Source organism: Diabrotica undecimpunctata, chromosome 2 (assembly GCF_040954645.1).
Source record: "Diabrotica undecimpunctata isolate CICGRU chromosome 2, icDiaUnde3, whole genome shotgun sequence".
Taxonomy (NCBI): domain Eukaryota; kingdom Metazoa; phylum Arthropoda; class Insecta; order Coleoptera; family Chrysomelidae; genus Diabrotica; species Diabrotica undecimpunctata.
Genome location: NC_092804.1, coordinates 177,992,870 through 178,017,790, shown reverse-complemented (window position 1 = coordinate 178,017,790; position 24,921 = coordinate 177,992,870). Strand labels below are relative to the sequence as shown.

General features: G+C 33.2%; 1 protein-coding gene across 3 annotated transcripts in view; it reads left to right on the top strand.

The window, feature by feature from the left end:
• Amph (amphiphysin) overlaps nt 1–21,812 on the top strand; it is a 172,521-nt gene extending 150,709 nt beyond the window's left edge. The window contains exons 6-8 of one of the 3 annotated variants that reach the window (XM_072524117.1): nt 1,070–1,369; nt 13,496–13,638; nt 17,606–21,812. In XM_072524117.1, coding sequence (XP_072380218.1) covers nt 1,070–1,369; nt 13,496–13,638; nt 17,606–17,683 — 521 coding nt within the window. In that variant the 3' untranslated portion in view covers nt 17,684–21,812. Of the gene's footprint in view, nt 1–1,069; nt 1,370–13,480; nt 13,639–17,605 lie in introns of all 3 variants that reach the window. The other 2 variants (XM_072524116.1, XM_072524118.1) reach the window with 2 other exon arrangements.
• Nucleotides 21,813–24,921: the final 3,109 nt, after the last annotated feature.

Below are 24,921 nucleotides of genomic sequence, written 5' to 3'. Positions count from 1 at the left end.
TTATTAGTAATCGAACATACCATACATTCATACATTATGCTATTTAACACAATTTTTGTAGTATTACGTAGTTTTTTGACAACATAGCAGAGTTATTAATACCTTTTTATTATACAAATTCAAATATATCTAACGAAAATGTTCTTGAAGGAATGATATTACTAGTGAACGAAAATGCATGGCACTTGCTTGAATATTGAACACTTTACATTCACACTTGTACGTCCAAACTACTAAAACTTTTATTAAGGATCGCTGTATATCATCCCCAAATATAAACATGAAAATGAAGACCTTTTTGGTCTATTCACACCGGGTTTTGATAGTGTCACACCGAAGGTGATTAAGATCTTAGTAAGGGACAAATCCAACCGGAATGACATCAATTTTCTTAGAATTTTCGAACTGTGTTTCCTTCTTCTATCAGAGGTTGGAAATCTTCGCCGCCATCCCAGCCTTATTACACATTTACAGGGTTTCTAAGAGGCAGCAATTAAACCATTCTCTTAGGTTTCTGAGCCAGGGTTTCTTATTTCTTGTATCTTTCCTTGCATAATCCTAAGGAATGCATATTAATAACCTTTCACTATATGGCAGATTTGCCAGATTCTTTGTTATCAATGTCTTCACCTCAGAAATCGTTCTCAAAATAAAAATTAAACATATATAAAATTAAAATCTTTTTCTTTAGGTAAATATTTACTATTGCTAGATATCAAAATTCCAAATTCCTCGACAGTGTTTTTACTCATTTCCCTGGACTAATAATCATCTTACCTTTCTTCGATTCAGACTCTTCGCTGTTTTTTATTCAAATTGACTTGCTGAAAAGTTTACTACTTCTTAGATGGTTCTGTATCACTATTTAGTTATAAAACAGACCCTTTTGCCTCATAAAGCCGATTTTAGTTGGTTTAATAAAGAAGCTTTCTTAAATTTATGAAGAGATGTTAAAACAAAATCTATATTTGTAAGCTGTCAGATGCTATCTACGTCCACTTAATTGTTTTAACCAAAAACAACATAAAACTGTGTGCCGTGTCCTAACAACACGTGTGTGTTTTTGCAGCCGAAGAACCCGCTGAATCCCCCACAAAGAAATCCTCCCCCAAACTAGACTCCACTCCCACCACACCCACTAAACACGAAGAAACGCCAGAACAAGTCACGCCAACTCACGAACAAACCCCTCCACTTCCCGCAACATCCGCACCCCCACCGAAACCGGAAGTAAACGGTACGACTACGCCGGACGGTAACCGATCCCCCTCTCCCAAGCCCCAGCCGGCTGCTACCAATGACAACTCCGCTACTAACAACAACAATGCAAACAATAAAAAAGTCGAAGAGCTTTATGATATACCTGTAGGTGAGTACGTCATTTTACTAATTTATTAATGGCATGGTGTTGTATCCTTGTGTAGTATAGTGTTTTTTTACAGGTTTTAACAGCATAAAGGAGTACAGCTCTCATAAAGTAGCTTTATCTCTAGAACTGAAGTGTGTACAATCGAAAAAGTAATTTTCTAGGTTGAAGAGCTACTGTAGGAGTTACAAAATACAGTGATGAGTGTCTTACCACCCGGCTTTTTAACGTAAGAGATAGAAAACACAGCTACCTTGTGAAATAAAAAGAGATGAAACTCGTAGAGGTGGGAAATAATCGGTAGAAACCTATAATTTACATTACCATTATCGATAGTCTCACACCTTTAGACGTTAGCTTCGAGCTAAATCACCTCGGTCATAATTATTATGTGTAACGTATGTGTGACGTATTTCCATTTTTTAATTTCACATAAAGTAAAAACTGATTGACCACAATAAAGCAAAAATGTGAATAAAATAATTTAATTAATAGGAATTATTTAATCTAAAGTTTTAAATTATTAACCAAGAATAATTTCTACTATGATGTGAGGAGTTTCGTACACTCTTGTCGCGGAATAATCACTATCCTTCGTGGATTAGTGGTAAGAATTCGACACAGAAGTCGCAGACGATTAGAGTTCAAAACCCACATGTGTTTTTTTTTATTTTTTACTAGTATTAGAAGTGTTTAAAGTTAAACACAAATATCTTATTGAAAAAAAAAGTATCGTCGTACTTTCGAAAATAAAGTAAAAATTCTTCAAAATTAAAAGAACCTTTAAAGGATAAGTAAAAATTCTACAAAAATAAAAAAAAAAATATTGTAAATAAACGTATTTACAATATGTTCAAATAAGCCTTCATTAGCAGCAGAACAGTAACCCAAACTGTCACTAAAGAAATATAAAAGTTTGATGGATCAGAGTTCAAGTCACGATGTTCTCATGCAGCGCTCAGGGTTCAAATCCCACATGAAGGTTTTACTTTTTTAAAAATTTGAAATTATGTAGATATTATATCGTTTTGCTTTAAATCACTAGACATTTATTTCAGTTTTTATTAGAAGTGTTTATAGTAAAACATGAAAATCTTATTGAAAAAACAATATCGTACTTTCGAAAATAAAGTAATAATTCTTCAAACATAAAAGAACGTTCTAAGTAAATGTACTTCCAAAAATATTTAAATAGGTAGAAATTCTATAAAAATAAAAAAAAATTATTTGATGAAATGTATTTACAATAAATGTTCAAATAAGCCTCCATTAGCACCCAATCTATTATAAAAGTTTCGTCTAACATTAGTTAATGTTTCTGGACTAATACCTCTCATTGAATCAGAGATTTTTTCTCTTAATTCTTGGAGAGAATTAAGCCGATCGTCTTCAATTCCATATAGCTTGGACTTAATATATCCCCACATAACAAAATCACAAGGTGCAAGATCAGGTGATCTTGCAGGCCAAAAAATATCTCCGTGGCCACTAATCAATCGATTAGGAAAGTCGCACTGAGATATTCACTGACGATGCGAGAATTATGTGCGGGACAACCATCGTGTTGAAACCATACGGAATCGAAAGGTATTGGTAAATTACGAAGGGCTGGGACAATTTCATTTTGCAGAAGTTCCAAGTATTTCCGCCCAGTCAACATACCGTCTATAAAAAATGGACCAATGACATGATTCCCTATTATGCCTCCCCAAACATTTACTTTTCGAGGACGCTGGGTACGAGCGATATAAATCTGACGAGGATTTCCTTGAGACCAATACCAAGCATTCATTGAATTGTGACGGCCCTGCAATGAAAACGTACATTCATATGTGAACAAAACGTTCTCTAAAAAATGTTCATCTTAATGTGACATTTCCATTGCAGTTTGTTAAAATTCTAAACGTCTATATTGATCCCCAGGGAATTGTTCGTTGGATTTATGAAGTTTATAGGGACGGTATCCATGTCTTTTCAAAATTTTACCTACCTACTCTAAATCTTGAAATTCCATATTGTTCTCCAAGACGAGATGTTGATTGGGTAGGATTTTGCTCAATACTTGCACAAATCAAAGTGTCCCTTAGTTCCAAATCTGGATTTACCTTCCTTCGTCTACGAACTCCTCTTGGAGTGAACACGGACCCATAAGTAAAAAAATTACGTATAAGAGACTGAATTGTTGATCGTGCTAGAGCCGGCCTATTTGGAAACATATTTACAAATTGTTGTCTAATCATGTTGTCTGATAATCCATTCACATGCCAGACAACAATTTGCACTTTCTCGACTGTTAAAACCATTTTCACGAATTGTTTTTTCAATAAAAAGTTTCTGTTTACCGTGCAAAAACACTTCTCGGTATGTTATTATTTTTGATGGCTTGATGATTTGGTTAGCTGTAAAGCAGGCAGCTGTTCGCGCGCATCCATTACAATGTTGTTAATTGTTTTGAAAATCACCTGTACAGAGGAATTGATATTAACACTGAGAATTTAGTGATGGATTTGGCATTAAACAGTCTTAACCGGATTATTTTGCAATCACAACTGAAAACTGTAAAACTGAAATTGAATTTGAATTATTTTGTATTTCTATTTTTTAACATTGGAATAAGAATAAATTGTAAATAATGAGTTTTTCGAAAACTTTTTACCTAATATGTATCATATTTTCTATTATTTTTTGATTGAGTAAAACAAAAATTATATCCTTGGTGTGAATTGAACCTCAATCTTCTTGTCACTAGACCACGTCTCTAACTATTACGCCAATTCCACATACAATAATTATTGTTTTCGGATAGAACATACCTACCTTTACTTTAATCAAATATTTCAGTTAAGTTATTTTTATTATTAAATAAACTTAGATTTATAATTTAAAATCGCTAATAATTAATGTTTTTTACTATAATATATCTTAATTTATTCAATCATTTATTCTAACATCAGAAATTATTAAAATAAAATATTTTCGAGGTCATCCGTATAATTATGACTGAAGTGAAATAGCCACGTCAAGAACTAGCTTTATCTCATACTATCTCACAACTTAATCTGTCTTCTATCCTTTCCGCTATTTTGCTGGGTGGTAAGACACTCATCACTGTATATATAGTGTGCATACGTATGCATCTTGTTATTGAAGTGCTATGTACTGTTATGTTGTCGGAGTATATTGTAATATGTTGTAGTTTATTAATCAATGCAGCGTTTGTCAATGGTTTTACACTATCAATATTAACTATAGTTTATCATAATGAGGCACAAAGTTTGATTTTTCTTTAAATATGACAAAAAAACCTCACACAAGTACAGTAAGGTTTTTGTTATGCGGATTATTTTTTGCGATTTTAAAGTTGTGCGGTTTGTATTTCATCCAAAAATTTCTATTATTAACTATTATAATTAAATATCAACTGTTCACATCCAGATGTCAGTAAAGTGAGCCTTTGCAATTCAGGGATTTCCTTGTTACATGATGTCCCTATTACATCATTGCGAGTTTCGCATTGAAAGGTATAACCTGTTATTGTTTTAAAAAGATTTTATTTGGCCCAATGGAGAAAAAAACATCAAACACAACCAATTTCGTTGAACAGAATCGCAATTTTAGATCATTTAGGAAAAGGAGAATGATCTACGGCAATTGGCGAATTAGTTTAGGCGAATCAACTGTAAGAGCAATTAAGAAGAATGAAGTTGTAACGAAATATTTTGCCTACCACATAGGGTATTACTATGGGAGGTTGAAAATTGGGGACAGAAGTTACTGGGGTGGAGATAGGGCAAACAAAATAACGAAACTGTTGCGAACGGTTCTCAGGGTTTATTTGGTGTAGCTGGGTCATGGAAAAGTGAATGGCAAGGGGGTTGAATTGAGGTAACTACAAAAAATGAAACAAAAGGGTACTTACATACATGAATCTCCTGGACAAGTGGACAAACAAAAAAACAAGAAGGCCCTCTAGCTTTTTAAAATGGGAGGAGGAAATGGCTTCGAGGAAACTTCCTGCTGGATGAAAGAAAAGGTTCTTCCGTCCTAAGAAAACACAAAAGAGAGGTTAGGAGACTTTTCTAAAATAAATAAACAAGATGGTTTAGAGAAAAAAATTAAACATTTATACGAACAGTTACATATACAGATAATACAAAAATAATTACTATATAAATAGTTACAAAGATTTGTATCAAAATAACAAAGAAGAAAACTTACATATCCTATCCGTTTACAAGTGTGAATTGCTACAAAACTTACAAATTTTACTGAGCTATAATTTGTAGCAGAAAAGTAAATCGCTCCAAATAAAAAGATATCTTTAAGTGAAATTATTCATAGAGGTTAACCTTTTACTAAAAACAAAACAAAATCTCAACTATGATTAGATGTTTACCAGATGTCAAAATAATAAAGCTAGCTGTCATATGTCAACATTAAATTTTAAAACAGAACAATTAAAATGACAGCTGAGCCACGCCCTAAGACATATACTTTTAATTATTACAATTTAAATTGTTATGAAAGCAAATATTATTATTAGAAAAAACTGTCTTTCTTTACTTTAAAAGTTAAAACAAAAAAAGTTACCTGGATTTCACATATGGATATTCACATTCACTCCAAATTCCTGGGAGTAGGAGCTGGATTTATACTATACTTTCTCTGCCACCCAAAGAAACTGCATCTCCAAACTGTGAAAAATGTATCCTGAAACGGCTGCTTAGGACATTGAGGTTGAAATTGGGACTAGACGCAAACCTTGGACCCTTCAAAGTTTTTGCAGACGACACAAATCTCTTAGATACTTAGAAACATAGAAATAGTGATTACTCTTCCAAAACTGACACTTTACATAGAGTATAATCCACTATTGTCAACAAATTTTGCCGGCTTCTTGACCTACTAAATTAAACACGTCTGTCCCCCTTGACCAAATATTCAAACCTAAAACTTGAATTTACTTCGACCTCGATTATACCGGCCTGCTTCCAGTCTTGCGTCCCACCTCTCCTACCCCGTTCTCGCCAACCCAAAATTCTTGTTAAACCGCTTCAAACTATATCGCAAAACGACCCTGAATCAAACAACTTTTCAAATTGTAGAAATACACACGTATTATATGGATTATTTAACTTCGTAGCAGAATTCTTTCTTGGGGAGTGTGGGATGTGTACACAAAGACACCAAATTTTATATATAGCCCAGGAACGTACTAGATAATTTTTTATTATTTGAATATAAGATAGTTTTTAAGGAATTTTCTGCATGCTACAAAGTTGCTATCAGAAAATCTATAATTTCTGGTACAAAATTAAGGGACAAATTTTTATTTTACTCAAGGGATGTATTATTAGAAAGAACAGAAAAAGCTATCGCAATTTGGATTGAGGAACTAATTCAAAGAAGAATTTCTGTAAGTGGTTATTTAATCCAGGAAAAAACTCTTCAGTTTTATGAGTTAATGACACAGTCAGAGCCGCCAACTTCCACTTCCCAAGCTGGTAAACAATTTTCAGCTAGGAAAAGATTGGTAAATGGGGTTTATAAAAGGAAATGAATTTCATAATATCAAGATCTCAAGCTAGAGTGCTACAGCAGATAAAGCAGCAGCAAAAATATTTCCACAGAAGCTAGCGAAAATTATTGAAGATGGGGACTAGTGTGCCGATCAAGTATTTAACGCTGATGAAACGGTACTGTATTGGAAAAAAATGCCTCATCGCAAAGGATGAAAAAAGTAAACATAAAGCAACTAAAGATCGAGTATCATTATTACGTACTTTGTAGCAATACATCAGGAGATATGATGTTGAAACCGCTCTTAATAAATAAATCTCTTAGACCACGTGCTTTAAAAGGAAAAGATGTACTAAAAGTAAAACAAGAAAAAGCAGTTGATGCTAGAAAATTGAATATATATAAAATATAGAAGCTTTTGTATGAATTTCTTTCAGATATAACGAGACCTTACTGTATATCAAGCGTTTGATTGCTGGTTAGGTGTAGCAACAAGAAATGATGCTGGAGATTGTATGCTTGAACCAGCATTAGTACTCGATATGGTGATCTTTAACAAGAAAATAAGTGTTTTTTTATTTCACTTTTAAGCATTTTGTACCTGTAATGCGTGTATAGCTAGTATGACGCCAGGCCCTTGCTGCGCCCCTGATCGAACATCAGGCGTTCGATCAAGAAGCTCTAAAGGTCAATTCAAACACATCAGTCACGTCTCGTCACAGTCCCGGCGCCGAACCGAACAATTCCTCATACAAAATATTCTTTAATAGAAATATGCCGCTGGCATTCACATTCATCAGTCGACGAACAGTTTACCAGCAGTCAGGTTTCGACACGTCTATCGCCCGGCCGATTTTATATCTCAGCGACGAATTTTTTGGTTTTGCCGGGAACATGACGGGCGGTACAAATGAACAAAATAAAATTATTGACGAACAATTAATAGAATGTGTGAGAAAATATAATGTTTTATATGATTTGTCGCATGCAAAATACATGGACATTAATTTTAAAAATAATATTTGGCAGGAAATAATAATAATATTTGCTAATTCTTCATCCGAGAAATTTTCCATCTTTTCAACAGATTGGTCGCCGAAGACTGATGCATTTCGGGTGTGTGCGAATATACGACCGAATAGTTCTGTGACCAGACGGGACCGGTTCGGCGCCTGGACTGTGACGGGACTGATGTGTTTGAATCGACCTTTAAGCGCCTCTAAAGTATGCCGTGAAAATTCTACGGGATTCTGAGAGCACTCCGATACCTGCTTCGCGACGGTTCGATCCACTGCTGTCTAACGCCGCTTAGAAAAACTATATATACTTACATTTTTTACACTGTTTGAAAATAGTGTCAGTTTCTGTTTCTTTGATTAGAAAACGTGCTGCTTCCAGTTCCTCTAGGAATACTAGAAGTTCCTTTACGTGTTAAAGGCTGCTTCGCTGACACTCATAAAAGGAAACTTCTCTTCTTCATCATCAATTTGCTCTTCGTTTTCTCCTTGTCATTTCCTTAGGATGTCTTCTTCCTTTAGATGCTGAAATCTAGGTTTAGTAGCGTCGCACTTTACCAACCCTTGTAAGTTTCTTGCGTCCACATTCTCTCCCCCAGGAATTGAGTTCGTTAAGCTTGCAAGGTCAGACAGTTCATTTCCATCTTCTCCAATTTCTTCACAATGTTCGATGTTTGGTAACAGTTTTTTCTATAACTTTACAATTGTTGGAGACTCTGCAGACTTCCACGCAGATGCAATTTCGTAACTACAGTCCAAAACAGTGAATGACTTCCAAAATTCTTGTTATTCATATCCTTCTTCAATTTGTGAGTGAAGTAAATTTGTTCTGTAGTTTCTCTTCATAGACGCAACGACGACTTGGTGCAGAGGCTGGACTGAGGCATTTGTGTTTGGGGGCAAAAATTTGGCAAACATTTTGTCGTCAGCAAACTTAGAACATACGTTTCAGAATGTGAATACACGTTGTCAATTAACAACACCGCTTTTTTTGACAAATTGTTTGCTTTGCTTTTATATTTTGACTTCTGGTACAAATTTAGCTGCAAACCGCTCTTGAAATATGTTTTTCCATCCACTCTTTCTTTTGGTTGAAGTAATAAACAGGTAGTTTTTCTTCCCTAGTGTCCTTAAAAAATCTAGGTTTTTTGCCTTTGGATTTATGGCCTCTGCTTTACCTTTACTTGCAAGAGCTAGCGTCCGAGTTGGAAGACATTTCCAGCAGAGCCGCGATTCGTCTGCATTATAAATTTGTTCGTAGCTGAGATCATTAGAAGGGAGGAATTCTTCTTACTCACGTTTAAATTCCTCAGCTCCCTGTTGATCACCACTGAGCTTCTTTGCATGAAATCATATGTCCTTTATACCATGGCGCTGCTTAAAGCAAGTCAACCACTTAAATGAACATCAAAATCTCATTTTAAGTCCAATGCGTTAAAAAACTGTTTTGCTGTTGCAGAAATCATTGTATCTGATATAGGTGTACCCATGTTACGAACTTACCCTCTCTAATTCCACATAAGACGAGGTTTTCATTGTTTTTATTTTCTTCGTGGCAGGAGTGTCAGAATGAAAGAAGTTTATCTTTTGTTTAAAAATATCTCGTACTGTCGACTCACCGATACCGTAGTGAAGGCACATAAGACAAAAACGCACTTGGAATCCAAATTATCCTTTATTTCTATAAAGCCATGACACAACTGGTACTATGCTTTTACCTGTCGATGTACGATGGGTGTGCAATATATTATACCGGGTTATAACAAGTTTATCCATAACCATGACCAATCCATTAGAGCAGCCGTATCCAAAAGCAGAAGTAAGGAGTGGAGAAAATTCAAGAAAATATTGTAGGAAAATATCAAAAACGAACCAGTTGAGTACTTAGAGATTTTTATTCTTTATTCATTAAACTACATAGAGAACTTGGTTTTTGTTAAGTTAACATTTACAAATTAACAAACTTCCATTTGTACGATCTGATTATATAATTTTTAAAGATATATAGTCATTTTGAACTGTAGTAACTATGCAATAATCTCTGTATCCCATTTGGCAAGCACAACTACAATATTTATGACTCTTTGTTTTAGTTTCTGGCGGTAAAAAAGTTTTGGCAAAACGAAACAACTTTATTAAAATTAAATTCTAACTCAATTAATTGTCTTGCCAAACTCTCCATAGAAACTTAAATTTCTGGCAATTGGGCTAGTTATGAATCCTAAACGTATTAAATTATTCAACCCGATGCTCGACCTAGGTGAAGTCCACTTTCAGTTAGTCTTTCGATATATGAAAGATCTGTCGAATTTGTTGAAATGGCATCCTGCCAATTATCTTTAGATCTAATATTCGAGCCTGTGTCCCAGTTAATGTAGACAGGATGTCCCAATTTTTTTTTACTGCTTTACTGAATAGTATTCTATTCTAATAGGGGTGTCCAGCCTAAATGATGATTGAGTATTTATAGGTTTACAGAAAGAAATTTTCAACAGATTGTTTTTTAAATAGATTAAGTTACAGTGGGTAATCAAATTATTATGATCACTGCAAAAAAATTTGTATTTTGGTGTTTAATAAAGAATAAAACTGCATATAAGCATCTAATGATATGAGTATAATATAAAAATAGATCAGAAATACGTTCTTTTACAGAATTTTGAAATATTTTTTCTTTGACCTTAAATAACAATTTTTTTTCGTGGGGCCTCCTTTAGCTTTACAGTATTTTGCAAATGATCTTGTTTTACCGGAAGATGAATAACCTCAAATAAATTAAAATATATATATATATATATATATATATATATATATATACAGGGTGAGTCATGAGGAACTTTACATACTTCTACCATATGTAGAGTCCCTCAGGGAGCATTTCATGTGGCCACTAAAAAATGTCAACTCCTCTTCTTTATTAATTAACAGGGTGATTTGTGTAATTGACCATTTATTTCATTTTACTGTAGTGTTTATACGGCTCATTTGATTTTTTTAATTTTTGCATGATACAGTACACTACTATCAAGCATTCGACTGGTATTAGCTAAACTAAAAAATTCCAGGACTGGCTTTGGAAAAATTAATTTAGGGATTCGTATTAAATATTACACCCTGTATATATTTTTTTTTAAAATGCAATAAGTGATTTTCAAACTACATAAATAGCCAATGAAAACGACATATGCGACAATGTTGTCGCACTTTTATTAAATTTTTAGTGAACGATCAAATCTTACCAAAAATAGAACAACCATAATGAAGTATCAAATTATAAGGTAATTAATTTAAACAAATGTTATAAATTTCAAACATTTTAATTGAAATGATAAACTGAGTCACTGCACAACAAAAAACAGTAACTACTAACAATAACGAAGAACAATTTAAAAAAAAAACTAAAAATATGTACATAGTTATGATAAACCCATAAATTAGAACTGGAAAAGATACAATAATGGTAACAAAATAAAATTAATTCAAAATAGATTTTCGAAATGGAACCCTGTAGCCTGTACACATTTTTGTTGCCGAATTGTTAATTGACGTATTGAATTACGGATACTCTGGGGATCGTTTCTAATAGTATTACAACAATGTATAATTCTATCAATTAATTGTTGTCGGTTATTAATATTCACTGCGTAAACTAGTTGCTTCAATCGTCCCCAAATATAGTAATCAACGGGATTGAAATCAGGGGATCTTGAAGGCCACGAAATAGGACCTGCACGTCCTATCCACCTGTTGCCATAAACATTATTGAGATGTTGTCTCACTGCCAGTAAAAAGTGTGGGGGTGCCCCATCATGCTGAAAATACATCCCTCGGATAGCAACGTTCGCGTTGACAAGCAAATTCGGCAAAATATTTTGTAGAAAGTTCAAATAGACCTGCCCTGTTAAAGGACCATCAAAAAAGTGAGGACCTACTAATTGGTTATTTATGACACCAATCCACACGTTAACCGAAAACCTTAACTGAGAACGACGTTCCCGAATAGCATGGGGATTTTCTTCTGCCCACACATGTGAATTTCGTGAATTATTTATCCCGTCTCTGGTAAATTGGGCTTCATCTGTAAATAGTGTCCTGTATAGCGTTGGTCGATTATTGTTAATCCATCTACAAAATTCCAACCTATCGATCTCATCTCCAGCATGTAGTCGCTGAACCATTTGAATGTGATATGGGTATAGATTATTTTTTTGTAAGACTCTACTTACTTTTGATTGAGTAACATTGAGTTCTCGACTTACTTGTCTAGTGCTTATTGTAGGGTTCATAGTAACGGCGTCCATAATGTCATCTTCCTGCGCTTCATCTACATGTCGCTCTGTTGTTCCACTAGGAAAAGTGCCATTTTCTTCTCGCAAATAATTAAAAACTGACCCAAATGTTGGATGACTGGGAGTTCGACGATTAGGAAATCTCCTGCGATATTTTCTACTAGCAGCCCTACCATTCCCATTACAGAATCCATAAACAAATATTATGTCTGCATATTCTGTGGTCGAAAACTGATGTGGCATTTTGAACGAAAGTAACAAAAGCTCTACCAAAACTAACACAATGTACTTAACGTAGATATGACAGAAGAAATATGTATTCTTGTACACATAAATAACAATTGATAATGACAATGGGTATAAAATATCAAGTAACGTCAAACGGTCAACGCCAACCTTCATTTTAAACTTTTTTAGATTTATTTTTATTTAGTACAGTTGATGCAATGTATTATTATTTGACATAAAATTTTAATCATTTACAATCAACAAAAACTAACACATACAAGAGGTTTGACTTTTTAATCAATTTAATTTATTATTTATCGAAAATAATGCCCCAATACGATCTATGAGTAAAAATTTAAAATTCAAAAACAATTGATTCTATTGTAGAGATAATACAAAGTGACAGTAAAGATTTTAATTTTCTACGTATTAGATTATGTTGTAGGAACTCATTTTAATTAAAATGTTTAAAATTTATAACATTTGTTTAAATTAATACCTTATAATTTGATACTTCATTATGGTTGTTATATTTTTGGTAAGATTTGATCGTTCACTAAAAATTTAATAATAAAAGTGCGACAACATTGTCGCATATGTCGTTTTCATTGGCTATTTATGTAGTTTGAAAATCACTTATTGCATTTTAAAAAAAAATTATACAGGGTGTAATATTTATTACGAATCCCTAAATTAATTTTTCCAAAGCCAGTCCTGGAATTTTTTAGTTTAGCTAATACCAGTCGAATGCTTGATAGTAGTGTACTGTATCATGCAAATTTAAAAAAAATCAAATGAGCCGTATAAACACTACAGTAAAATGAAATAAATGGTCAATTACACAATTCACCCTGTTAATTAATATGTGTGACGATCACAGATCTTCACTAGTCCTCTACAAGGGTTCTTAACTCTAAAAAATTTTAAAATAGATATAAGGATCGACCAATACTGTACAAAGATTCGCTGTGAAATTTCGGTAACATACGTTTCTCAATAAGAATTTCTTTTAAAAGAACTTGCCCGTACTATATTTTCGTACTTTCTAACTAACTTTAAAGTATTTACTTTCGAAGGTGCCAGCACCGACAACCTGCCACCTGGGGTACTATACAGAGTGAAGGCGACGTACAAATACAACCGAGAGGACGTGGATGAGCTTTCTTTCGAAGTAGGGGAAGTAATATCCGTCATTGAATACGATGATCCTGAAGAACAGGTAAGACTACACAATAATCTGCTTAAATTTGTTAGATATGCATATACCTTAATCTTTTAATACACAAAACCGTATAATCTATTTTACGGCATATTTGAACTTAGTTAATTCCAATTTTTTTCATTTTTGAACGTTTACAGTTCGTGATTGACTTCGTCTCTCGATCCTTGAAAGACTTTTCTTATAATATACTCTTCGTTTATATTAAATAGTATGATTGTATAAGATAGGGCAGGGTGATTGTGTTTAGGATCAGGAATGGTTTCACCTCCTGGATCTTTTGCTTCTTCTATAGCTCGTGGACTGTATATTTATTTCTTCTATAAGGTTAGTTGAAGGTAACTGAAGGCTCAATCGTCTAATTGGCGTACCTTCAAGGGCTACTAAGTATTGCTTCTTTAATAAAACCCACTACATCCCAAAGGCCATATATTGACACTATCCACACTACAATACGTTTAAAGTTAGCGGTGCTAGTACATATTGTTGTGAATATATTTAACTGCTATGTCTTTATTTAATTTATAATGTCTTTATTAATTTATTATATTGTTCTTATTTTAATTTATTAAAAAGCACGATAATTCATATCAATTTATTTAACTAATAATACATAATTTATGTAGACGAACGTAACAATTAAAATCGCGACCGCGAATCTTCTTCAAAATTAACTGACCCTCTTCATAACAAAATTCCTCTATAAATATAAAATCCCGCTATTCGAGAACAACGGCGAAGCGACGATCTCCCATCGAAGTAACCAGAAGCTCAGACCGGTCTTATTCGGCCTGGGAACCTCGAGTCGGATGATTCATCATAATTTGGGTCTAGATCCTTTGCCGAAATTTCTACAACAAAAACAGAATTAGTCATAATATATTTACAGTTTTGTAGGCCATGATATTTATTATCGTAACAATATTATAAACAAATATACCACTACAGACACACGGCCCTTTACAAATATCAGGTTAATATTTTTATATTAAACATAATGCCAACTCTAACAACAAAGTAGAGAAGGCATTCATCGACATGTTAGGTATATCCGTTACAGAAATATGGTTACACTTAATCACAACTTAATTTAAAACACATCACATTTGACAATGTGACACAATAGAGCCTTGTCTTAAACCAGATTCTAGTCTAAAAGTTTTGGAAGGAAAGTTGTAAGTTTGGAAGTAAAATTAACCTTAACTTTCCGAAACTGATTTTTCATCTATGGTTTAAAGTAGATCCTTCATATTTTCCAAGACCAACCAGGTTTTCCACTTCGTGGAGACCAGCAGACTATGGGACACTTGAGACAGACGGTCAATGTCCATTCTGACGTCACTGTCGGTAAGCGTCAAATCTGCATTACCGGCCGAGCATGAACCTTAACCAAGACCGGAACCATTTGTCAACTTTCAATTCTTCTTATTTTCCTTATCTAATGTCAACTGTCAATTCTTCTTCTTTTTCGTAGCTACTGTCAGAACGAAGCCACCGACCAATGGGAACAAAGTCTTGTCCACAACAAAGTCCCGTCCACCGCCGCCACAAACGATCTGTTCGCTCCTTCTTATAAGCAGCCGTTAGTTGTCATTTCAATTGTCAAATATTCCTCTTTGCGTCGACTGTCAATTTCCACGGTATTAAACGCCTTATTGTAATCAATAAAGCAAAAATAGCTTTTAATAATAAATTCATGTGATTTTTCTATTATTTGTTAGATATTTAAAGTATTTGATTATATCGGAGATTTATTCTCCAGTTTGGCTGACTATATCAAACGTCTTCTCATAATCCACGCATATTAGGGCTAATGGTTTATTGTATTAATTATTGATCCAAACTTAAATTCTTCCTACTCAACATGTGAGTATATATTCAGCTTGAAAGCTACTTTTTTTATGTGTGAGTATAATAATTTTTTCGGTATTATTCCCACTACAATTCGTTCAATGAAGAACAGTTTTAATCCCTGTAGTAAGTTTTGTCCTCTAATCTTTACGGTTTCGATTTCTATTTCGTCCTCACCAGGTGCTTTGTTGTTTTTATTGTTTTTGTGTTTTTAATGCAATTTTTTATAAAAAAATTTCACTGTAGTAGTTGGAAAATGAGAGAAGATGTACAGCTGTGCTGTGGACACCATTAGTCAGCTTTTTCTGTTTGGATGTGTCATATCAGTCTACGTGTGCGAACTCCTGTGTTGTTTTAAAAACCTGCAACCATTAATAAGGACCGAATGCGGGATGCGAGCAATACTGCAGGGAGCCAGTGCTCACTTTGACCTGTAGTACTATTGAAGAGAGAGAGAGAGAAGATTTAGGTGTTTGCATAGGTGACTTGACATTGATAACAGGTTTAGACAAAAAAATGATAACTAATGGTGTTAAATTTCTATACTCTGTGTCGAATAACTCTGCTCTCGTCTCTGCACTCTAACGAATTTCATAATATCTGGATCGGTGTATAATCGATATAGTTCAAAGTTGTATCTTCTACGCCACAGCCCATAATCATTTACGGCTCCAAAAACCTTTTTAAGAATTTTTCTCTCAAAAAACCAAGAAATCTTTCATCATTTTGAGATAAGGTCCACGTTTCAGCCCCATATATCAAAACCGGGCTTATTAAGGTCTTGTATATATTGAGCTTTACTGAATGTTTTATATTCTTATTTTTTAAATGTTTATGGAGACCGTAAATGTTTCTGGAAACCTGTTTGCTATTGCTATGCGTCTTTTTATTTCGTCGCTTGTCGTGTTTGTTCCTTTTACTAGCGATCCAAGATACGTGAATTCTTTGACTTGCTCAAAGGTATAGTTGTTAATTTGAATTCTCTCTTGGATATTTCGGGGGTTTTTAGAAAGAAAAAAAACATATATTTGGTTTTTTCCTCGTTTACCACAAGTCCCAATTCACTTGCCGCGTCCGCCAGCCTTGTAAAACACAACACCATGTCTCTCATTCTTCTGCCCACTATAACTATATCGTCAGAGAATGCGAGAATTTGCGTCGATCTTTTAAAAATAGATCTTTTAAAAAAGAGGCGCGTCCCCCTGTCTTAGACCATTATTAATGTCAAAGAACGTAGAGTTTTCTCCTTTAATTCTAACGTATGAGCTTACGTTTTGAATTGTTAGTTAGGTCAACTTAATTAACTTATGTGGGATCCCAAAGTCTATCATTGCATTATATAATGCAGTTCTTTTCACACTCATAGGCTGCTTTGAAGTCGACGAAGAGATGGTGTTTGTCTGTTATATTCTAGTGAGTTTTCTAGAATCTACCTATGTGCTTGAATTTGATGTGTAGTTGACTTTCCAGCAGTAAATCCGCATTGATATTGACTAACAATATCCTTTTTAAAATGTTTAAGTCTTTCAAACAATACTTTGCCGAAGATTTTATACACAGATGCTAACAGAGTAATGCCTCTATAGTTCTTACACTCCAGTTGATCACCCTTTTTATGCAACGGACATATTATTCCCTTTAGCCACTCTTCTGGTACAAATATTCTGCCATATAAGTACTATTAGTTTATGGATTGCTGCAAAAAGATTATCACCACCATTTTATACATTTACATATTTATCTAATAGCTGCGCATAAATAGAAAGTTTCAACCTATTTTCTCAATTTACAATGGAAAAAAAATGGAAAAAACTTTCTTTTTCATTGAGTTTACAAGCAGTAAACAAATGGCTTTTTGCACTTGCAGACAGCATCAACAACCACACGGCGGGCTAATACGTGTTGACATTAAGGTAAAGTTTTAAAATAGCTACTATTTAAAATTTTAAACACCGCTCGAAGCACGGGTTATGTCAACAAAGTACTACCCCGCCTTGTGTTTGTTGATTATGCAAGGGCGAAAAGCTATAACTTGATGAAAAATAAAAAAATATATATATAAAAATCGTAATAAATTAAAGCAAAAGCATTATAATGATGAATTTTTGTTTTACAGGAAGAAGGATGGCTGATGGGCGTAAAAGATAACGGCGAGAAGGGCATGTTCCCTGCTAACTTCACGAGACCACTCTAAAACCCCCTTATAATAGCAATAATAAAGGGGTAATTTTTTCAAATTAACTTTAGCGATATTCATATTATCGGCGTGTATTTTTGACACGCCTTGTATAATGAACAAGTGCCTTACTTCATGATATATTTTTATAGGTTTTTTATGTTGAAAGTTTATTTTTAACATCGAAGAAAGAATTTTGTTAATTTATTTTCAAATTGTTATCTCTTTTTAGAATCTATCATCGTTTTACTTTTTGTCGCTTTCGAATACTCAATCTCCGAAATTGTTCTGCATTTTATTCTCATTAATTTTTTCTTGTTAAGTAACAATGTTAACTGTAGGTTATATTCTGTTTATTATATACGTATTTTTTCGATTTATAAATAGATTTATTGTTACAGAGAAGGGTAGTTTTGGCAACTAAATCAATCGTTCGTACGTATCTATGATTTTTCCCAACGTGACTCACAAAGAATTGAAACGGGATCTTTTTTAGTTCTTTAGAGAAGTTTTTAGAATATACAGCATCTAATTAAAAGCTTTGTGCCCGTTTGGGCCTGTAAACATTGCTATTATTTACAATATAACTTGATATTTGATGATATTTTAAATTGTCTGCTCGTATCACCAGGTTAATAATGCTGTAGCTAAGCCATATAATGCTTCGCATCTTCACAATACATTTATTCTTCGGGTGACCGTCGTCTTCATGAACCATTCATCAATTTGCTATCATCTTCTTTTCGTTAATTCATTGTGAGTCATATTGTATGCTAAATTTTGTGTCGTTCGTTAAAAGTAGTAAATGTTACAAATTGTTTCAGATTTAATTGACTGAAAACAAGAAATATGTAACTTTGAAGCAATATTTTCCTTTAAATGTAAAAATTTTGATGACCTGAATATATATAAATGTATATTAAAATATAAATAAAGTTAAATGTACTCTATATGTTAAAAGATATAAAAATCAAATTTAACAGACTGAATCAACGTTTGGTGAGCTATAAATGATTCCTTGGTATTGTTATTGATAATAAATTCAAATCTTTTTATACGCAGGTGCGAAGCAGTTAGTCATTCTGTAAAAGTTTTATCAAAACAAATGCTGCTTGCGAAGACGTTAAAAGACTCTTGGTCTCTTGATTCGTAGTTCGTAGGTAGATTCAATGCACTTTTTAAACTTGAGCACTAGATTTTAACTTCGTCGTATTTGAAGCAAGGACGAAGATTTAGATCTCGATCTAGAGAGGAACTCGTTTTGATCGATGAAAAAGGATTTCGTGATGTTCCCGTATGGAACCATTGGCTGGTTTTGGGAGTCAGTAAGCGAATGTCTCTTAGGTTCATAAATATGGCAATATACTACGTTTTACCCTGTTCATAATTCAGTCAAGAAGGAACTCACTCTTTGTTTTAAAACGCGCAGGAAATTCAAAATTGTTCCCAGTTTCGTGAAATCTGTGGAAAATTAATGCACTTTTTAAATCTGAGCACGTCCTTTTTGTATGCCCTAGTGAAGCGGAAGTCTCGATCTCGACTAATACAAATTCTTACTAGTGCCAAAAAAGGATTTGACTATGTTTTCTTATGGAAACATCAGCTCGTATTAGTATTCAATGTAGTGACACTGTAGAGACTTGTCTTGTACCCTATTCACAATTAAATCAAGAACGAATTCATCATCTGTTTAAAACCGTTCGAGAAAATCGAAATAACATGCCAATGTCCTACAATCTGGGAAAAATCATTGTGTTTTATACCTGAGCACTAGATTTTTATGTATTTTCGTCGTATTAAGAACCAATTTTTCGATCTAGATATGAAATGGATCAATAAGAACTCTTTCTGTTCCCAAAAAAAGATATGACGATGTTCCCGTATGAAAACATTGGTTGGTATTAGGAGTCAGTGAGGTGACAGTGACTGTAGTGTACCATATTCACAATTTATGAAAAATCGATGCATTTTTTATTCCTGAGCTCTAGGTTTTTATATATTTTTGTCGTATTAAAAGCCAATCTAGATATGAAATGGACCAATAAGAACACTTTCTGAAAAAAAAAGGATTCCCGATTTGAAACATTGGTTGGTATTAGGATTCAGTATGGTGACACTGTAAATACTTATCTTGTACCATATTCACAATAAAATCAAGAACAAAATCACCATCTGTTTGAAATCGTTCGAGAAATTCGAAATGTTTCATGCAATTTGAAAAATCAATCCACTTTTTATACCTGAGCACTAGGTTTTGATACATTTTCGTATCAAAATCGTATTCGTATTTGAAGCGAATCTCTCGATCTAGCTATGAAATCAACCAATAATGACTCTCTCTGGTTCCGAAAACAGGATTTGACAATGTTCCCTTCTGGAAACATTAGTTTTGATTGAAATTTAGTATGGCAACTCTGTAGAGACTGTCTTTTAGAACAAGGAACATAGTAATACCACACGTTGTACTCTATTCACAGTTAAATCAAGAATGAATTCACCATCGGTTTGAAAATGTTCGTGAAATTCGAAACGTTGGCGCCGTCTGATATTCAGAGTCGAGTTGTGCTTAGCTTGCCTTCAGTCATGCTCGCCAAACCAAGGTTTCTCGGCCCTTCAGTCTCTCAAAATTAACGACCAAGAACGAGATTTTCGAGATTTCGCCCCCAGAGAGCCTTGTCTTGTGTCCAATGGTCATTTATACATGTGAGCATTTAATAGTTTTGAGAAGAGTAATTTATATGTGACTGATTTTGTTCTTTTGTGTGTCACACTTTTGTTGACAACAATTGCTTCAGTTCTCAAATGAACGTAACATAACAAAAACTTTTTAGATCAAAAGGTAGTATTAGATTAGCGCTCAAATAGTTTTTGATTTTTAAAATTTTATAAAGATTTAGCAAGAGGTAACTCAAATGCTGTTACTGTAATTTTTAATGACTGGTTTTTACTCTAGTGTAAATCATTGATTATAAAATGAAATAGTCATAAAAAACACTTACAGATAAATAGAATAACAAATGTTCAAGCCTTTATTCCTCCAGTTATTTTTTTGTTCACAGAGATAAGTTTTTATAAAGATATATGTCTATTTCGATTTATATTCAACGATATATGTAATCTATGATCTATAAATTTTGAAATTCATTAAAACAATCATTTTTGTCAATCTGATATATTTGCTTTGATTGGTAATTATTTTTACGGTATATGTATTAACTTAACGCAAACAAAAAATGTATGAGAGTGGTTTAACGGCAAGTACTACTTAAATTCACATATAGAGCAAAGCTATGAAATATTTTTCATTGCTGGCTTCAGATTTTGGGCTTTTGAAAAAAATCGGCAACGTCGCAACGCAACGTCTACCTTCTTATTGGTCGTTGTAGACACTCTCGCGTATAAGGCGGTCATCTGTTGGTTAAAATTTCCGCTCAAACTTAAAGCGCAGTTGCCGAGTTTGTGAATTCTCGTACATTTTTCATCTTAGTCTCAAATAATTTTGTTGGAAAAACTTTTTTTATATGTTTGATTCGCTTGAAAATTGCTCAATGAATTGGATTGTCTCGGATTAAGAGGATAGTCTAGTCAAAGATATGAATAATCAAAGTTTTCCTGGAAATCGTTCTGTTTTAGTGCCTTATATGCTCTTCTTGGTACCATATATAAATATTTTTGATAGCTGTATGCTCTCGGGCTCGTTCGGGTTTTACCAGGGGATGTCGAAACGTGTAAAGACCTTCACAGTTCAACTGATGTCACTTTAAGTTTATTTTTTGAACGTAAACATGCTTAATATGTTACAGGTGTGTCTCTAGCACCCAAAATTTGAAACAACACCAATACAGTTAAGCTGTGAAGAACAATAATGTCGGTATCCTCTAATACTATCCGTACTTTTAAAATTTTATATAGATTTTTTCTAACGCTTGTATCTTCCACTGTTGCTCGAGTGAGTGTACGGCTATGATTAAAATTTTGGTAGTTATCTGATATACTCTAGCTAAGGATTGTTATTATATATATTATCAAGTATTGTGCGATAGATTTTAACTTATTTTTATTCTTTTTAATTATGTTGTAATATTTTATTAACTTATTATGTGGAGTGTATGTTTGATTTACTTAAATAAAGAAAATTATTTAAAAATCGTCTATATTAATGGTTTTCCTTTACTTGTCTGCTTTCCTGGTACTAAATTTTGCAAATTATCCATTTTTATCCGATTTTGTTTAAGCATATGGGCTAACCCCCGCACTGCTTCTCCTCTCCTGGTACTAGATTTTAAAAATTGTCGATGTTTAGACAATTTCGCTAAAGCAGATCCAATCTATGAACTTTTTCTTTGCCATTTTTGCTCTCCTAATACTAAATTTTAAAATTGTCGATATTTAGACAATTTCGTTCAAGCATATTCATTTATGGACTAATCTTTTGCTACTTCTACTCTCCTGATACTAAAATTGTGGATGTTTCTAGAAGAAAGGACGAAGAAACAGGATAAAGCGTTCTTACCCTATATGTCGGGGGTAACAGAGAGAATTGGGCAAATACTTAAAAAAGCCAATGTAAAAACCATTTTCAAGCCAACAAAAAAATCAAGGACTGTTTAAGATCGGTGAAGGATAAACGCGACCCGTTAGCAACGGCCGGAGTATACCGAATACCATGCACATGTGGAATGGTATATGTGAGAACCACAAAAAGACACACAAACACAAGGATAAACGAACATAAAATCCATTGTCGTTTAGGACATCGATCGACAAATCTGCCGTTACCGAACACGCTTTAGGAAGCGGAGAACATCGGATACTGTTTGAAGAAACGCAGATGCTGGATAAAACATCAAAGTACTACCCATGGTTATATCGGGAAGCAGTGGAAATATATAAGCATCCAAATAATTTTAATCGGATAGAAGAAGGACTAAGAATTAACAAAGCATGAATACCGATATTAAAATCTACAAACACCCTTCCCACAAATCACGAAGAAAGAAAAGCTACAAACGACGACACGCCCACTCACACCGAAACCAGTGGAGGGGAGGCGAGTAGAAAATATAAATATCATGGTACAATGAATACACAAGGTATGATATTGCGCATGACATTTGACAGCTGGTTCAGGAGTGTGACGTAGTTAAGATCGCCTGAACAACCTCGAACCAATTATTACAGCTTAACGTACACATTAATGTTGAAATTATGGTTAAAAAGTGATCTAATTTTTTTTTAAATGTTTTGTTTTGGTTATAATTGAATAAAAAATATATTTTCAGTAGCGTAAAACCTTTACTTCTCCTAGAGATTCAGGCGAAATATTTATTTTTGTTTTCATACATATACTAATAATACAAGTACTCTTTTTGTATACAAATCCCTTGAAATTTAAAAATTTTCTGCAAAGGAAATACTGTGAATAGGTAAATAGTAGTAGATTTGCTTATTCTGATTCACTGTCACTTACTTCCAAGCAGTTTTACTGAAATAAAAACAAAATAGAGTACAATAGAGAAAAATCTGTTTTACAATTCAATATGGTATTTTAGATGAGTTATAATGAAATTTAGTAAAATAAAAAATATACACATTACTATAACCTACCGATTACTATATGCAAAATTTACTTATCAAACAATATAATAATATGAAAATAAGACACAAATTAGTTCAAACGCAAAACACAATAAATATCGACTTCAGACGACTTTACACCGGCAAGACAGAAAGCTTGTATAAAAACAAAAGTTCAACAATAATATCGGTTATCAATGGTGACTATTGCAAATTGCAAGTTATGAGATAATAAATATATTTTAAAGTAACTCAATACTGACTGAGTCATCTATTTTATAATAGAAAAATAATTTAGATTTATGCTTATATATGTGTCTTTATACAAATGGTGTTTCGTTACTATTTATTTATACTGTATAGTATTTTTTTGTAAAACTGAAAGTTTTTATTTGCCATTGTATATCTGGTTTTGTACCTTTTTCAAAGTACGCTGTGCAATTGCTTGTTGCAATAGTGACAATGAAGATAAAATCTTTAGGTTTCATACATTTCCTAAAGATAGTGTGACCAGAAAACTGTGGATTATATCTTGTTGTAGAAAGGATAATTTTAATTGTAATACTGCAAGAATTTGTTATACACATTTTAAAACTCAAGATTACCAAAGAAATCTACAACAGGAACTTTTAAATTACGTTTCTAAAAAGGGTCTAAAACTCAAACCTGAGGCAGTACCTAGTCTTTATTTGCCTAAATCAACATCGGCTACCCTTTTAACCAACCAAAAGAAACGCGTACAAGGAGGCGAACACAGAGAGTCCAAAAAGTATGTTGAGCAGCTTCTTACTACTTCTAGGTCAACGACGTAAGTCTAAATCTTTATTTTTATTAATTATTAGTCATGAAACCTTAAATGGTTTTTTCATATCGATTTGTTAAGTAAGAAACTAGCCTCAGCCTGCTATGCAATTTGCAATAAGAACTGTTTCGGAGGAAATCAATTTAGCATCTTCCAAAATAACATATTTTTCTTTGTTAAATCATGTTATAATTATTAAAATATACAATGTTATCATTATTATAAACAATACCAAGATAATTGTATGTGTGAATATTACAAAAATGTCATTTTAAATGTTGTGCAATATTGCGTGCCCTCACTACACTCATATTCGATGGCCAGCTAGCTCATTCGATATAAATAAAGTTGACTTTGTCATTATTTATTTTGATTTTGTGTTTAGTTCAGTAGGTATATATACGTACAAATTTTGTGTACCTCCATTACCACTTTTCTGTATCTTTTTAAACATCTGAAATATCGAACTCTGGAGTATAAGTTAATTAACCTGTACCTACGTGTAATAAAAGATGATTAAAACTTGTCTTATAAAGGATATCTATGTTTTATAAAGGATAAATATTATAATAACATAATTTTATCATCTCTTTATAATTACTATAATTAAATTAGCCAAATTATATAAAAAAAAACTTAAAATTAAAAGTCTTTCCTATACAACTACATTCAAATGTTGCGGGAATAAGCGATCTTGACTACGTCATGCGCGAAAGCGAACCGATTTTGGAACATTATGTATCATACCTTGTGTAGTGTATTCATTGTACCATGTATAAATATGACCTCCGTAGTACAACGCGGCGTCGGTTTCAGCTTACAAGCGAACAGTAACATCTCCAGAAGATGCCAACCCCTAGTGTTGGCGAAACGTCAA